The 16041-nt window shown below is 38.5% G+C and overlaps 1 protein-coding gene across 11 annotated transcripts in view; it reads right to left on the bottom strand.

The window, feature by feature from the left end:
* Positions 1-16041, bottom strand: part of MEIS2 (Meis homeobox 2) — a 167641-nt gene that overhangs the window by 144918 nt on the left and 6682 nt on the right. For all 11 annotated transcript variants that reach the window (XM_085225082.1, XM_085225086.1, XM_085225090.1 and 8 more), the window contains exon 7: positions 6757-6871. In XM_085225082.1, the coding sequence (XP_085081208.1) occupies positions 6757-6871 (115 nt within the window). The remainder of the gene's footprint in view (positions 1-6756; positions 6872-16041) is intronic.

The following is a 16041-nucleotide window of genomic DNA, read 5'->3' as shown; positions in this document are numbered from 1 at the left end:
CATAGCACTCTTTGCTAGGTAGTTCACTATGTAAAAATTATCAGGCTAAAACATCTGGGAAAGAAAGCTATGAAACAGCAGGGAACGTGGCTGGTTTATTGTTTATCTTTTGTTTATGAGGCAGTATTCAAGTTTAATTACTACTCTAAATTAAACTCTAACAGGCATCAGGAGACATCCCTTTACACAACCAAGTAAAAAAAAAAAAAAAATCTAGAGATTCCAACACTAGATCTTTCAAATAAGTTGGCACATATAGGAAGAAATTAGTCAGTCTGTAACAACACAGGAAGACATTTAAGCACTTGCTACTGTATGTTTGAATGCGCTGCATTATGAAACCATTAATATTGTAACAAGCATACAATTGTAATTTAGCAAATGGGATGTTATCTAACATTCAGAGGCAAATTGGGTTAGGCTGAGTAGGATCTGAGATGAAAAGAATGGCCTAAGGAGGAATCCTACCTTCTTCGTTTTGAAATACAAATATATAAATACACACACACACTTAAAAAGAAGAAACAACAAGAAGCGGAGGCAAACATCTTTAAGTATAATTAAGTAAACTCTGAACGTACATGTACACAAGGAAGGAAGGAGTTTGCTACATTTACCACAACAGTAAGTGACCAGTTTTGGATGAACTTAGCTGTAGGAAAAAATAAAAGTTGAAAGCAACTAGCAAAAGATTATTCCAGATGGCATCTGTCATATTGTATTTAGGGTTATTTTAAAGAGATTACTGCCACTATGAAAACATTCCATTGACAGAGTTTTCCTGGGCTGTGTTTGAAACCCCTGCATAGCACATTCAAATATGGAAATAAATGTTGTCTAGGATGTATCTATTGATAGACTTAATATATGCATAAATAGAACAACATGGATTTAAATCTAAGAGTGAGGTGAGGATGTTAAATGCAAATGTAAGATTTTAAATCCTGCACGTTCTGAGCTTTAATAAACAGTGAGGAATCTGCCTGAATATTAGAAAACAGAATATGAAGTAAAGATTCACTATGAAATTTTACTGCTACTTATCGAATAGTGGATAGGGACATAATTATTCCCCCAACCCAACAATCAAAGAAGAACTGCAAAAAGCTCTATTTGTTCACGCAATAGAAAGAAAGAAAAGAGAGGATGGTAGGATACTAAAATGTGACTATATTTAGCTGAGCAGGTTCTGGCATCATTATGGTTAATGTGCATGTGGTGTGCAGTGTGAGCTCAGCAGTTACTGGGCCAACTGTCTCAGTATTTCTGGGAATTCTGCCTATTCACAGTGCAGGGATTGTTCAATTGCTGCAAAATGTACAAAATGAATTTTACAAAAATGAATTGTAAGGAAGGCCCCATTACAACGATTTTACAGCAAAGATGTCAACATCAATTTTTCTTTCATGCATAGCTAATGATTAAAACAGCATATTCCATTTGCCTAAGACAATTTATTTCATATTGGCACATCAAAATATTGAAATAGAAAGTTATCTTTACTCTACCCTGATTATTCATTGCTGCTGAACCCACACCATTGTTCAAACCATGAAAAAATAAAACAAACTTGGCAAGAAATACTTAAAACAAAGGCTCATCAATATTCTCCAATTTGTCAACATCTCAATTACAGCAATGGAAAAAATGTAAATTTCATGTGCTTTGAACACTAAGAGGTCTATTCTTCTGTCAGTGCACATGCGTAACTCCCATCACCATTAATGGGAATTACTCATACATTTCAACACAAGGACAGGCCCCTCAAACTTGAAAGGAAAAGATGAATTAATAAGGGCTACTCTCTTCCTGTATCTTCCCCTGCTGAAAAAAGTCATTGTTCCTTAGGAGTTTTTCATACTTCATACAGTTCACCTTCAGGAGAGCTGTGCCTTCTGAAATAATGCCTCTCCAGTGAAGCATTATTTATTAGGAAGTTTAATTTTTCACAGTCTGGATATTTGGGCTTTTCCATTTGGAAATTTCTTTCTTACAAAAAGGCAGCTCTTTTCCAGTAAAACTAAACTTTATAGATTTACATGTAAAAATAAGAAGAAATAAACGCATATTCTGAATCCTTATAAAGAACATGTATGCTAATTAGCCTCAGCAGGCTCACTTACATGCACAATGCTATGGGAAAAAAGTTGTAGTATTTGTTTTTGGATATTAAGCTTTCAAGACTTGGTGTGAACTGTTTATTATTAAAATTATTATTTGTTCATTATTATTATTGCTATCCGTCTTTTTTTTTTTTTCCCCTATCAGAGCTTGGTTCAAAGCTTTATGTGGTTTCAGTAAAAAGACAGACCTTCAGGCATTATCAGCTACTTTCACAAACAAATTTGTTCATTGCACGATGGTATTTAAAAGCTACACTGCCTAATGTTTCAAACTTGCATCAACCCAGAGGTGTAATCTAGGATTAACACACATGATTTCAGTTAACATCAGCTAACAGTTGACTTAGCCCTGGACCACGTGTTGAGTCTTTGCCACAGAAACGCAAACAACAATTTTTCAAAACTACTTGAAGATATTGCCCTACAGAGTAATCCTCAGATATGGAGGGACACATCCTCTTCCTTCAGCACAAGCAGCCACAATAAACAACCAAGCCATCAAATGAATAAGGCAAACTGAAGTTGATGCCCATTTATTACCTTTACTTCTGCAAAACCTAGAAACAACTCCTTGACCATAAGTAAGAAGACAATTTTATCACCCCAGGCCTAATACTAAAAGGCACTGAACTTCCCAAAAGGTCCTGAAAAACTACAGCCTCTCATCTGACTTCTCTGGATCAGGCCCTTTCATTGACTAAACTAAGAATGTGACAAATGAGGTATAAAATCCTGGTATAATAAAATACAAAACTGAAACTGTTCCCTGGTGCTTTCCCGTAGATCACATGTTTTTAAACCTTCAAAAGATTTATTTCTCACTTTCCATGCATAATCTGCCATATTCATTATTTGAAATATCTCATAAAGAGATTAAATAGGAATTAAAGTCTGGGAGCATCATATCCATCACCGTAGTACAAACTGATGCACAACTCTAGAAGTCATTTATCCTTCTGTGTGAAGACAGTGGCTTTAAAAAAAAAAAAAAATTGCCTCCAAAGAATCCAGAAAACACCCCAAAAGACTTTGAGATCTGTTTTCTTCCTTTCCAAATAAAAGGGATGATAAAGCTGCACACACCTTTTAATCTTCTGCTTAGAGTTTTCACACATATATTCCCCAACAGAAACCCAAGGGTCTTCTCTCTCTTCTCCCCTTCTCTCAGCCCCTTTCCTGCCATCTCCCTTGCTATAACTCAGCTAACCCAACAGAACCAGTCAGTTTTAAATTTCAGTTGGGACCCCAGTGACCTGTTAATGAATCTACAGAGAGGAGAAAAACTCACAGTGTTGAGTTATGCCTGGTGTTGCTAGCTGACTTGGAGTCAGAAATGCTTGAAGCGTTAACGTAATTGCAAGAATGTGAAAAATGAAGCGTTGGGCTCCTGAGCAAAGCGAAAGGTCAAAGCAAGCCCTACACAAAACAAGTCTCTGGAAGATGGCCTCATTAGACCATTAAATCAGCTTCTCCTTTTTCTTCTTTGTAAGATGTTTAGAGTACTTTATTTTATTATTGGTCTATTTAACTCTCTCTTTCCAGGACAGGAGGAAAAAAGAATCAGACCTGCTACATAATTACTGATCTCTAAAATGGTGTTGGATGGCATTGATCTGCATTTGTGGATCTGAACCAGGATAAAATCAATAAATGCTTGGTAGATTACAGGTCACTAGTACTTAGGTTTGTTAGATGATCAATATGTTATATAGCTTAGTTTTCTGTTGAACAAGTGAGGTGACATGTTAAGAACAACATAGACATTTGCTGCTAATAAAATTAGGATAATCTTTCAACATTTATTGCCCGAAGGCCCTTTCCTTAACCCTTTCAGTGCCTGTGCATCTAATATCAAACATTGACTAGATTAACCCTTTTGGTGCCAAAAATGCAGCTGTGCATTGTCATCAAGAGGTTGTCCTCCATAAACAGCCAAAATGCCTACACAGTTATTTTGGTTCCAGCTTCAGGAATTGAGTGTATTATTTTATGTAGTAAATATAACTACCTCATGCAGAGAAAGTCCGTAAAAAAAAACGTGTCATCACTCACCCATCTCACTTCCATCTCCTAAAAATCACAAGCTACATGCACATCATAAACTTAAGGAAAAAGATGAGACACATGGAGGGAGAGCTCCCAGGAGCCAGAATAGACTGGATCTAGTCTGCATCAATTCTGCTGCCACCAGGTATCAGTGGAAAAGCCCAAAGATTGCTAATGCAACCTAAGACTCTGTAACAAACTTCCCTTCCCAAGAAATCCTTTGGGTCAAGTCGAATACAACATTTGAGGAAGGTCTCAACAAAACTGCAGGGAAACCAGACTGACCTAAACAGGTTGCTATGCCAGAACAGCTCCAAAGGGCATTCCACTACACTTAGAAGTGGTTGGGACAGATTCACTGCCATTTCAATGCAGTGAGTGCAGACCCTGCCCCCTCAAAGAAGCATACAGAAAATTCAATGCAGATTTCTGCACCAGACCTCCCTCTTTCTAATCTTTCCCAGGGTTCGGGGAGAGAGCAATCCAAAGCTGTCTCCAATGGGAATTTTTCCTGCACTGTACGATCATACATCTTTCAGCTGCCAGCAGCTGAGAGGAATGCTGATTTGCCACTGGACGACTGCTTCCTTTTAAAAGGCCCAACTGAGTACAAAGGGAAGTGCATGAGCAATGTTTCACTTTGCTAGGCCAGGCAACACTGGTGATGGATTTGGCCCTTCAGCAACCGTTCATCTTCTGCAGACATAAGTGTAACAGGTTTGTTTAAGTCACATATACTGCCAGAAATGTCCGTTCTCAATAGAAAGCTCACATAGTTGTAACCAGCTACTTTTTCCCCTCATGCTTAGAAATATTTCTCCAGCGCCCCAGTTTACATGGTGAGGGATCAGACTGTTGGAGAGATGCAAGATCTTTGGATGTCAGTATGAGGGAACTCTTTACATCAAGGATGGCTAAGAGAAGCACTCTTAGTTTATTTAAGGGTCTCCTCCACAGAGTGAAGATACAAGTGTGACCAAATTTCTTACCTATCATTAGAATTTCCGCAGTCACAGACGACTCAGAGGATCTATTTTTTAAGTGCACGTGATCTTCTGCCATTTCAAATACATCAACAACAACACACAGTTTAAGCGTTTCCCCAGCAGTAAAGACTGGCCAGCCAGTAGGCATAACACCATTTTGCCACTCAGCAGTCAGTGACTTGTCCTTTGCGGGACACTGAACAACATGAGTTCACGTTGGGCCATGTGCAGCTTTGGATCAGCCACACAGGACACGTCCTAAGCAACTCACATTGGACACAGATCACACCCTGTGCCAGGACTGCCTCTATCACCAATAGCACACAAACAAGTTGTACACATAGGAGACAAACCTAAACTGCCATATGAGAGACAAATGTCACAGGTTGCACTTGAGACACCGGGTTGCAAGAGAGATTGGGCAGCTCCCTGCCACACAGCAGCCTCAGAAAGAGGTAAAATGGTGCAGCAGTGTAGCCATCCAGGCATAGCTGAACCACGTGGGAGCCCCTGCAACATGAGGCCTGCAGCCTTGAAGGCCATTCCACTCTGCTCCTCCCATACAGCTAGCAGGATCACACATCTGTCACCTGGCTGCGTGGTATATGCATGACCAAGTGAGGGAACCGCAGTGGCAAAATGTGACAGATGCAGGTGGAGGGAGTGAGTCATAAGGCCTTGTAAGGGTAGTGTCATGTTTGTCAGCAGAGGCTTAGTGTAACAACAAAGAATAAACAAGAGGGGAGCCCATCACAAGCTTTGCTCTTAAAGATCATCATTCTGAGCAAGAGTCTATGTGTGGCAGTAGCCCATCTTTACCCCACTCTTTAGTGCTTGAGACTTGAGTCTCACACCTGCTGGAGCCACTAATACTTCTAACAGGCAAGTGTAAAACACTATCATATCAAGATGACAGCTTTTGACACTTACTCAGCATGGATGCAGATGACCACACACAAGGTGCAAGGCAGTAGGAAATAAAACAAAAAGACCTAAAATAATAATCAAACCCCCAGAACCCTGGAGAGGAATTCATTGCACAGACACAGCAAAGATTTTGCAGTTCAGGTACATCTCCATTTACCATTCAGAATCAAGATTTTCAGAAGCAGACACGAGTCCGTACAAGTAAACATTGCAAAAAACATTTTCTATCCAGTTTGAGTTTTGTACCTACTTCAAGTTAGCAGTTTGATAACATCATGCAGGAAACTTTTCCCCAAATAAAACTATAGGTTAAATTCTCTGTTTGTAGCCCAGCTCAAACTACTGCGACACAGCTGGGGAGTATGTCTGTCATTATATTTACTTACACCACGCAAAAATAAACTGTAGATAACCAAATTTGTAAAGGAATTGGCAGAACTAATCAATTGTTATTACAAAGCTTGTTTGAAGATTAGATATTTCTCTTTGAAATAATAATAAAATGCAGCTAAGTGGGTTAAGAAAAGGAAATACCGTCTCCCTAAGTTACAGCTGATTATACTGCAAGTCTGCCACTCCATGTTTACTCTAAGGCAGATGTACTGATATAATAAAAAAGCTGAAGTTATTTTAGTCATGCCTACTTTGCACAGGGAAAAAGTTTGACCTTTTACCTTGCTCGCTGCTGTTGTCTCCACTCTGGGAAGCATGGCCCCCACTGGAGGGCCCCGGTGTGCCTGCTGAGTGCGTTGAGGTTGCATCATCGTGGTCTCTCCAAGATGAAGGATTCTGGTGTCAGAGTGCCAAGGAATTTTTTCCACAGTTCCCATTCCAACAGCAAATGAAGAACAGAAAGAAAACCAGGAAAAGAGGGGAGGAGAGGGAGAAAAGTATACACATTAGCATTTGTGAAATGTGCCAAATACTGATATTGTTTGCACAGTGTAATAATTCTTCAGCAAAGACAAACAGAAGAGGTACAAGGATTTTTTTTAGTAAAATAAAGGACATGTTAATAATAAAAAGAAATAAAATAGTAACATATACACATTTATATGTATGTGTATATACGTATATAAGCTACAAGGGGTCTTGGAGAAGAACACCAACCAACCTACACAGTTTATGGTACTGAGTGCTCACATCAGGGCAGTTGTCATGTAAACTGTCTCTCCGCACTTTGTTTTTCCAGACTGACGAGAGATGGGAGGAGAGAGGAAGAGGAGGGAAACTGTTTTCGAGAAGTAGAGAATGCGTATGAAAGAGGGATGTGCCCTCCCACCCTATCCTCTCACTGGTCTGTGCAGTGGAAAAAAGTTGAGGCAAATACAAAGATGCAGGGAAAAAAAGCAAGCAGCTTCTGAAATGCATTATAACATGAAGATGTTTCCTTACCCCCAACCACCACGTTGATGTGACACATTTCAAATATTTCCTAGCTGTATCACTCTAACAGTTCGCTTACAAGCATTGTCAAGAATAACCACCAGGTAATTACCTAAAATAACACGTATAGTGATTTTTATGTAATTCTTTCCATATTACTATGCATAAAACACGACAAAAGAGAATACAGAAGACAGACATACAGAGTTTGTAAAACTTGGCTAAGTAACTCCTCAACCACTGTACTTTATTCACATCATTCATGATAGCTTTCTAATTTATTGAGCATTGGTTTTCCTGAAGTGAGGAGCTGCTATTTAAAGGGATAAGTGAGGAAAAGTTAATGCTACAGTTTAGCGCTACTTTGTTGAGTGTACTCTCCTCCTGTCCTCCTCCCCTTTCCTGATCATTCCCAATACCCTGCTGTTGCTTAAAGGAAAACAGGAATTCTACTGTACAGGAAGAGCTTTATCAGCACCACATGAAGGCAGGCAAGAGATGGAATTTCCTCTGGCAGAAAAGGAGAACAAGAACACATGAAACAGATCAGACTAGGGGCTGGACCTGCATTACTTGTCACCTGCATGTGACAACTTAAATCAAGCATGTTATAATAATCCAAAACCAAAGCAAACAACAAATCCTCCTCAACCTCCAAAAACTACCCCCCTCCAAAATAAATAAATTAATAAATAAATAAATAAATAAAAATTGTTTGTTAGGTTTGACTGCATACAAATGGTGCCTTATGAAATAACATTGGGCTGCTAAAACACAAGGAGAGCCCAAAAGCAGCAATTGACAAGCTTTGTTAAATTTTTTGAGAGGGACCAATTCTGACGTCATCTACCCCAATGTGTAGTAGTAGGAATAAGTTCAACAAAATCATCTGATTCACCCATTTATAAAATTTAGTGTAAGTGTGATTGGAATCAGGTCCCCAAATACATAATGAAACATCTCAAAGTAATCTCCTAGTACTGATTAGTACCACATGCTCTATAGCAACATAAAATAGAACTGCCAAAGAATGTCTTACAGCAAAACCCAGTAACATAAATCTAATGGACCTGACCCAGATCACGGCAGAGACAAAGGGAAGAGCCTATGACTTCAAAAGGCTCTGAATAAAGCTCTAGGTGACCAAAGGGTGAGAAGGATCCAAATCCCCCTTCGCCTTACACAAACACACACATGCACACACGTATGGGGCTCCACAGCAGGAAGATATAAGCACATCAGATGACAGTCCATGATCTTAAATTCACCCCACCTATCAGCACAATTGACAGCACAATAGCATTTATGGTACAAAACTACCACCCTTCCAAAACCTGTGAGACCAATCTCCTTTTCTCACACAGACCCACAACAGAAAAATAGTAATAACCACAATGAGATTTTATATTCCTTGTCATTGTTAAATTAATTAGGTCTCTGGAATTCCTATTAATGCTGTAAGCCCCCACAATTTCATTTCAAAAAATAGAAAAACTTTACCATCGTTTTACAGAATCAGGTGGGAAGATACAGAAAAAGAACAGTGAGAAGGCTTGAAAGTTCAGGAAGCCCAGATGTTATTAAAAATAAAAATATAAAAAAAAAAATCACAGTTGAAAATAAGGTTCCCAAAAAGTTCAGATGGAAATAAAATGAGAAACTGAGTAAGTCTCTTTACAGCCTCGATTAAAACACAGTTGTGCCTATGAGCTTCTCTTTTTATCTCTGAGTTAGGAAGCCACTCAAATAGCTTCAAGCTGAAGGCAAACAGCAGACAGGAGCTCTTCAGCCCTCTGCAGCCTCTTAGCGTCAGCTGTTTGCCGGATGGTAATCAGATAAAGAGCTAGAAGAAATACATGAAAAAGAAAAGAAACAATAACATAGCATGAATTTAGCCCTCCAACAACACCAGGCTGGAACCTTCTTTTAGAAAATGTAATAATTGCAACATGTTCACCTAGGCTAAACTTTTCAGGGAACACAGTGAGTTATGTTAATTTTATGCACTGCAGGCTCTCTTAAGCTGGCTGCTGTTGGAGCTCCTTATCACACATAAGAAAATTACAATAATTAACTGGTAACACCTCAGTTATGTTTTAAGGCAAATGCCATCCAAAACCTATCATAGAGTATTTCAAAAGCTTAGACCAGCCTTTCTGTTTCAGAAATGTGCTGATTTGGAAAGGCTCATTAATAAGACTTCCTGGAGCTGAAAACTCTTTCTATCCCTACCAGGCTGAGTTGTTCCTGACCTCAGTTTATACATTCGGTTTTGGAAAGACAGGGTGGACTGATTGGAAATTCAATGTATTCTTTGCGACATAGTTTTCTCAAGGAAGCAATTTGGCAGAATTTTCTTGAAAAATAGAAATAGTTAGATGGAGTATTTCAAGAGGCAACGGTAGAATTTTGGAAGAGTCTAAAAGCAAAGGAAGCATCTATGCTTTAATATTATTTTTAAAATGATGAATAACTCTCGGGGTGGAGTTTACAGCCTCATAAAAATGACAGAATTCTTTTTCATTGGACTAGAATCATTGTGCAGTCTCTTTCTTGCCCTAAGCTGTTTCCAACTTTTCATCCCTCAAGAAAACTTCCTAGCCAAATGCCTGATACAAGCATTTATATGTACATCTTCATCATCAAGAAAACAAAACAAAAAAACAATGACAGACCTAAAGTGCGCTTCACTAGATACATTTTATCAGTATAGTTTGGAGAAATCCATCCTGATACAAAGCCCTCCGGTAACAATTCTAATTTTCTATTTCATTTTTTCCATTAAATTTGTATTAAGTTATTGCATTGTAAAAAAGAGAAAAACAAATAGATAGCATGAATTATACAAACTATTTGCATAGCTTCTCGTATCTTTCTACAAGGTTTAGTAATATACTTTACAGAAACATACCAAAGAGCATGGATGATACTTGCTAAAATACAATCACCTGTTTTGCGTTTGCCTGTACACAATGAAATGTTCACACACATATGACCTAAACTAATGACTTGTACCACAGAAGGTAAACAGCACACATGTATCTATTCCCAATAGTTTTAATAACTGGGAGTCAAATATGATGCTCCTCTTGCTCTTACCTAATTGTGTTAAAGAGCAGTGTTATCAGGAGAAAAGCAGTGAATACTGAGCAGAGCACAATAGAAAGAGATGGAAAATAGATACAAGAAGCTAGGTCTCCAGGGGCAGTATTTTCTATTTGCTGGGCTACAGACTCACAGCTGATAATGCAAGTTGTAATTAATATAAAAGCAGGAGACAATATGGGGAAAGCTTGTACTAGGAGGGCCACAGGAGATCACTCCACTGCTATCCACTGTTTCTCATTTACACACAGCTTTCCCTAGAAAACACAATTTTGCCAGTGTTTTTTCCCTTGGAAGTTTAAAAAAAAAAAAATTGATTTATCACCATTGCTGAATTTTGCTAAATCTAGAAAAGAACAGCAGAAATGACAAGAGTCTCTTGGTATACAGAGCAGTCTGATGCATTACACTTTAGTCAATGCTGCAGATCTGGTGGAAACTGTAAGAGTTTTTTCATTGCTGCAGGATTTCTTGAACAAAGGTGTTGTAACAGAGAGATTTGATAGAGGACAACCTTCAGCCAAATTGCAATTGTTACTTTGCATGCCCAGAATCACCACTGGGCAAAGTCAGGCAAATTTTTTGGGAGTGTACGCAGTCCCTCTGCAGCTGATTCTGATCTCCCAGTGTTTTTATGGCGATATTAAAGACTCAATTAACCATAAGGAATTTGCTTCTTATTTGTAACTGGGAAGTCAGATCAATCAGGCCAGCTGATATCCATGTGAGTACGCTGAGCAGAAATTGGCTCACAGACGTTAACCAGCATTTGGAGTACACAGCCATGACGGGATCAGGGCCTTAAATTTTGTCAGATGAAATGGACAAAACCATTTATCTTGTGTGAACAAATAAAGCATGACTTGCTTTCCTGAAAGAAACTGCAATATCTGTAGGACTCTCTGTTAACAGGGGTGGAATTGAAGGTCTGGAGGTTGCTTTTGTAAATTAATTTTTCAAACACAAACCTGAACAGAACTACTGACATGGGTGGCATTCTCTTCACTAAATACAAGCCAAATCCTGCTCACTTTGTTCTTACAAGCAATGCCTGTAAACACCGTGGAATTACTGGTGTGACCAGTACTACAAAAATCTGTCTCTGTGCACCACAGTGTATCAAAAGATGGCATGCTATACCAGGTGTAAGAACCCCTATGCATACATGCATGTGCGTTTGTGTGTGTGCATTTGTGTGTGTGTTTCAGATGTATAGGATGATATCTTAGAGACTGCTGTGGAACGAGGCAAAAATAAACTTATTACATAAAGGAACTCTCAATAAGTAAATGAGCTGTGGAAAACTCTAATTGCGTATGTTTTTTTTAAAGGCTGCTCCTGATATTACCAAGGTATGTTTTCCTACAGGTGTGTATTCAGTGTGATTTAATAACTGAATTGTTCGTGAATTGCACAAGTGAAACAAAACAGAAGTAATGTGTTCCATCAGATATTCCTGTACATATCTACATGTGTACAATTTTTAATTTTGACATTCTTGTCCTTTGGCTTCACGTTTGAGTAAAGTTGTCTAGAGGAATTTTTGACACTCCTAGAATGTGGCAACGCTCTTAAAACTACATGCTTTGTATTTTTCAGTTCAGATTGAAATCAGACATATAATCCACCTGTCAGTAAAGAAGTGAGACTTGAAAAATCAGGTTTTTGTTGTTTTTTTAATTGTCCTTCTACGTCGTTCTGTGTGGCTACACTTCATCTAGAATGATAGACAACTCAAACCAAAGAGGGAACACCAGCATCAAATAGATGGAGAAATACAATGTCATTTCAAATAGAGAGAACCCAAATTAAAATTAAAATATTCGATTGTGAGATGTCTCGTAACTTGTCTCAGCAGTGCCCGTCAAAAAGAGCAAATACATGATGTTCTCTACTGTCTCAGAAACTTCCTGATGCTCCTCGATCCTTCAGGATCAAGGGGCCTTCAGTGGCATCCTAAGTCCTAAACCACGCACTGAGAAATTTGGTTACGAAAGAAAAAAGTTTGCCCTTCTTCTTTTTTGCAGTGAGCTCCTTGGTTTCCCTTCTGACCCACTACAGACAGGAAGGGCACCTCTGGGGTCTGCTCAGCATTCCCACCGAGGTCCACCAGGGCTGCGTGCCTGAGGAGCACCAGCTCAACAGCAATTTCCTCAGTCAGACCCTTCCAAAAGGTTTAATTATATAGCTGGAACTGATTTTTATTTTTTCTCGTCTGCAAGCAGACATCAGAAATTTGCACAGGCCATTCTTCAATAAGAAATGTGAAAGAAACACAAAATGTCTGTATGTCCAAAAGTACAAAATATACGTATCTCCTCATGTGAGAGCTGAAAGGTTTAATACTCAGACTAATATTTCTCTTCTACAGCTAAGGCATCAGATTTCTGACCTGTCAACAGTCCTTTTATAAAAAATGAGACGTATGTATATTTCTATCCATTTTTAATTATATTTTATGAATGATGATCTGTATATTATTACCTCTCAGCTGCAAATTGACTATAACTTATAAACAAATATCAAGAAGACTGAGGCCCGAATCCTGCTCCCATGAAAGCCAGAGGAAGGAGAGCCATAAATTTCTACAGGAAAATTTCTAGGCTTCAAAGTAGACTGTGCTAATGGAAAAATTGTATGGCATCAGGTGAGACCAGGTACAAAAGAAATGTAACTAAAGTACAAACTATAATTTATGCTAGGAAAAAAAAAAAAAAAGAAAAAAAAAGTTTTTTAAATCCTCAAATTTTACAGGCATCACTTTTTTCCAGATTTGAATAGCTGGAAAGAAAAGAAAAATGAGATTTGTTGGCAATCTCAACAGATATTTTAGGCTGAACGCAGAATGCGGGATAGGGCCCAGCATGTTTATATTGAACAATAATAAATTGTCTGTGCTGGGAGACTTGACTCGAATTGCAGCTGGAAAGGTTTCTTTCTATTTTTTCTTTCCTTACTGATCTGGTTCAGCCAGGGCATAGCTGTAATTACCTTCTTCCCATCTACAGCTAATACCTCAGAGCAATAAAAAAAATACGAGGGTGTTAAAAATTCAAACACTAATTATGGGCTGTTATATTTACTAAACACAGCAGAGTAATAACAAAAGTTTCAGCTTCTTGTGGCCAGAACTACACTATTTGATCTTGTAAGTCCCTGGACCCCTTGCACTTACTGTATTACATAACAGTTAATAGTGCACTAAAACAAAATTCGATGTACACATTTATTGCCAAACACATACAGCACAACCACGTACAGATGTCTCCTCTTTCCACCACAGGTATACCTCTGAAGATTTCATTCCTTTGTTGATTTTGCTTTTGGTTTCCAGCTAAATTATATAAATAATACAGCAGCAGATTTTGAAAGGGGAAGCGTTATATCTCAGCATCCCAGTTGAAATGCTATGGTAAATATCAGCTAATCCCATCATTCTTTTTATTACTTATGGCAATTTTCAGGTCTAGCCAAAGAACGAAAATGAGAGCTGCATTAGGTGCCGGTTCCACTCTGCCACTGTCACTGTTGCCAGTCCTTGTACACACAGAAAACACACACACAGGATGTAGATTTATACCGCTTAATAAGAACAGAGGTGTATGGATTTTTGGGGTGTCAAACAGCTGTCACAAACTGTCACCTCCACAGGAGAAACCTTGGCACACAACAAATGCAACTACACTGCTTTTTGGCTATCATTATTCACAGCCAATCAGCGGAGCTGCTCCTGGTATTTCATGTGCAAATAGAACCATGAGGGGAAGACCCCTGGATCAGAATAGTGGGCCAATACATAAAACAGAGGAAACAACATGCTGTCTCTGTCCCTCTGAAGTGGCTCATCATCACCCCTGCACCAACTTTCACCAAATGAGATCTAGCCCGGGGCTATATATTAAATATGCATATCAAAGCAAATGAAAAAATAAACCTGGAGAGTCAAATTGGACAAATTTGCATGCTTGAACTATTACATTTTCAGGTAGATGCTCGCAAATGATAGCATGCTTTTTGATAGTCATGCATGTTTATATTAGCAATTTTTAAAGCTTTTCCTACTTTACAAACAAAAGATTTCTTCCTGCTGCAGCCTTGCACAATGTAAACACCAACGTGTACATAAGCAGTAGTTTGACCAAGCTGTAGAACAGTGTTAAAGTTTTGTTGAGAAAACAAGCTAATATATTAAAAAAAAAAAAAAAATCCAATAAGGAGACACATTTCCCAAAACGCATGAATAAAATGTAACTATGTGATACCACTCTTCATTTCCCAGTTGGTGTTCTGGTTGCACAAATTATTGCTTCCTTTCAAAACAAATAGCAGGGGGCTAAAGTAAAAATGTTATAGCTCAAATCTCCAGGAAATAAAAGGCTTTAAATTATAATACCCAATGAAGTGGTAAACCCTAACGGGTGTAAGATAAATGGGTTGTCATATTTATTTGAGTTTGTTTTTGGGGCCACAAAAAATAAAAGGAGATTCTTCTTAGGGAAGATAATGGTTATCAAATTATCAAAATGCTAACCCCCTCCACCCCGTCCTATCATTGTGTGCGAATTTAAATATTATAATGGAGCACTGCAAATTGGCTTGAGCATTCACCATCTGCCAGAACCCTAAACAGGCTAGTTTATCTAATCTCCTCAATATAAACATAAGCATGCTCCATTTCTACACTTCCACTTGAAACGCGCTCTTGTAAAGAAACCGTACTAGAAAAACATGGAGGTTTTTTTTTTTTTTCCTTCTTCTTCTATTGCTCTGAATTATACACAATGACCCTATAGCTTTCAGGGTGCCACTCACTCTAATTTCTTTTCTCCTACTCCTCCATAATACTTATGCACGCGCATTTAGGGTTGTAAAATGCCATAAAACAAATATTTTTGAAACAGTGTCATGCCTCATAGACTTTATTATCTACATGTGAGATAACTGACAAGCGGAGAAACTTTCAGGGACCACTGTGTATACATTTTTCCCCTCAAAATAATAGATTTCAAATGCACAGCATCACAGGAATCTTGTTCTGCGATGTTTACCTCACACAAATGACAAAATGAAAGTCTTGGCTTCAAAAATATTTCCAGGGCTCTGGAACTAAGCAATACCAGGAGAGGGGTGTTTAGAATTTATGATTATCTCCCAGTTCAGCTTCGGTCCAGGTCTAATGCAATTGCCAAACACACACACAAACAACGTGTTTTCAAAGGAAACAAAAGCTCCTGGAAAGCTGCTTCTCCCTGGGCTGAAAGCTGCTCCACTTAACGCGCAGGGAAATGAGGGCGGGCGCCTGTGCAGAGCATGGTTAACTTCACACCGGGTGTTAAATTAATATTTCAACTGCTAAAATATTAGACTGTATCATTTAGATTATGAGTTCAATTGAATCTAAAACTGCGTAAACCCCCTTTCCCCCCTAGGGATGCGTTTCCTATAAATAAACCAGAGTTCACACCCAC

This window comes from Meleagris gallopavo, chromosome 5 (genome assembly GCF_905368555.1).
Source record: "Meleagris gallopavo chromosome 5, MGAL_WU_HG_1.1, whole genome shotgun sequence".
Classification (NCBI taxonomy): Eukaryota; Metazoa; Chordata; class Aves; order Galliformes; family Phasianidae; genus Meleagris; species Meleagris gallopavo.
Note: the sequence above shows the minus strand (reverse complement) of the source record. Positions and strands in the feature narration are given on the sequence as shown.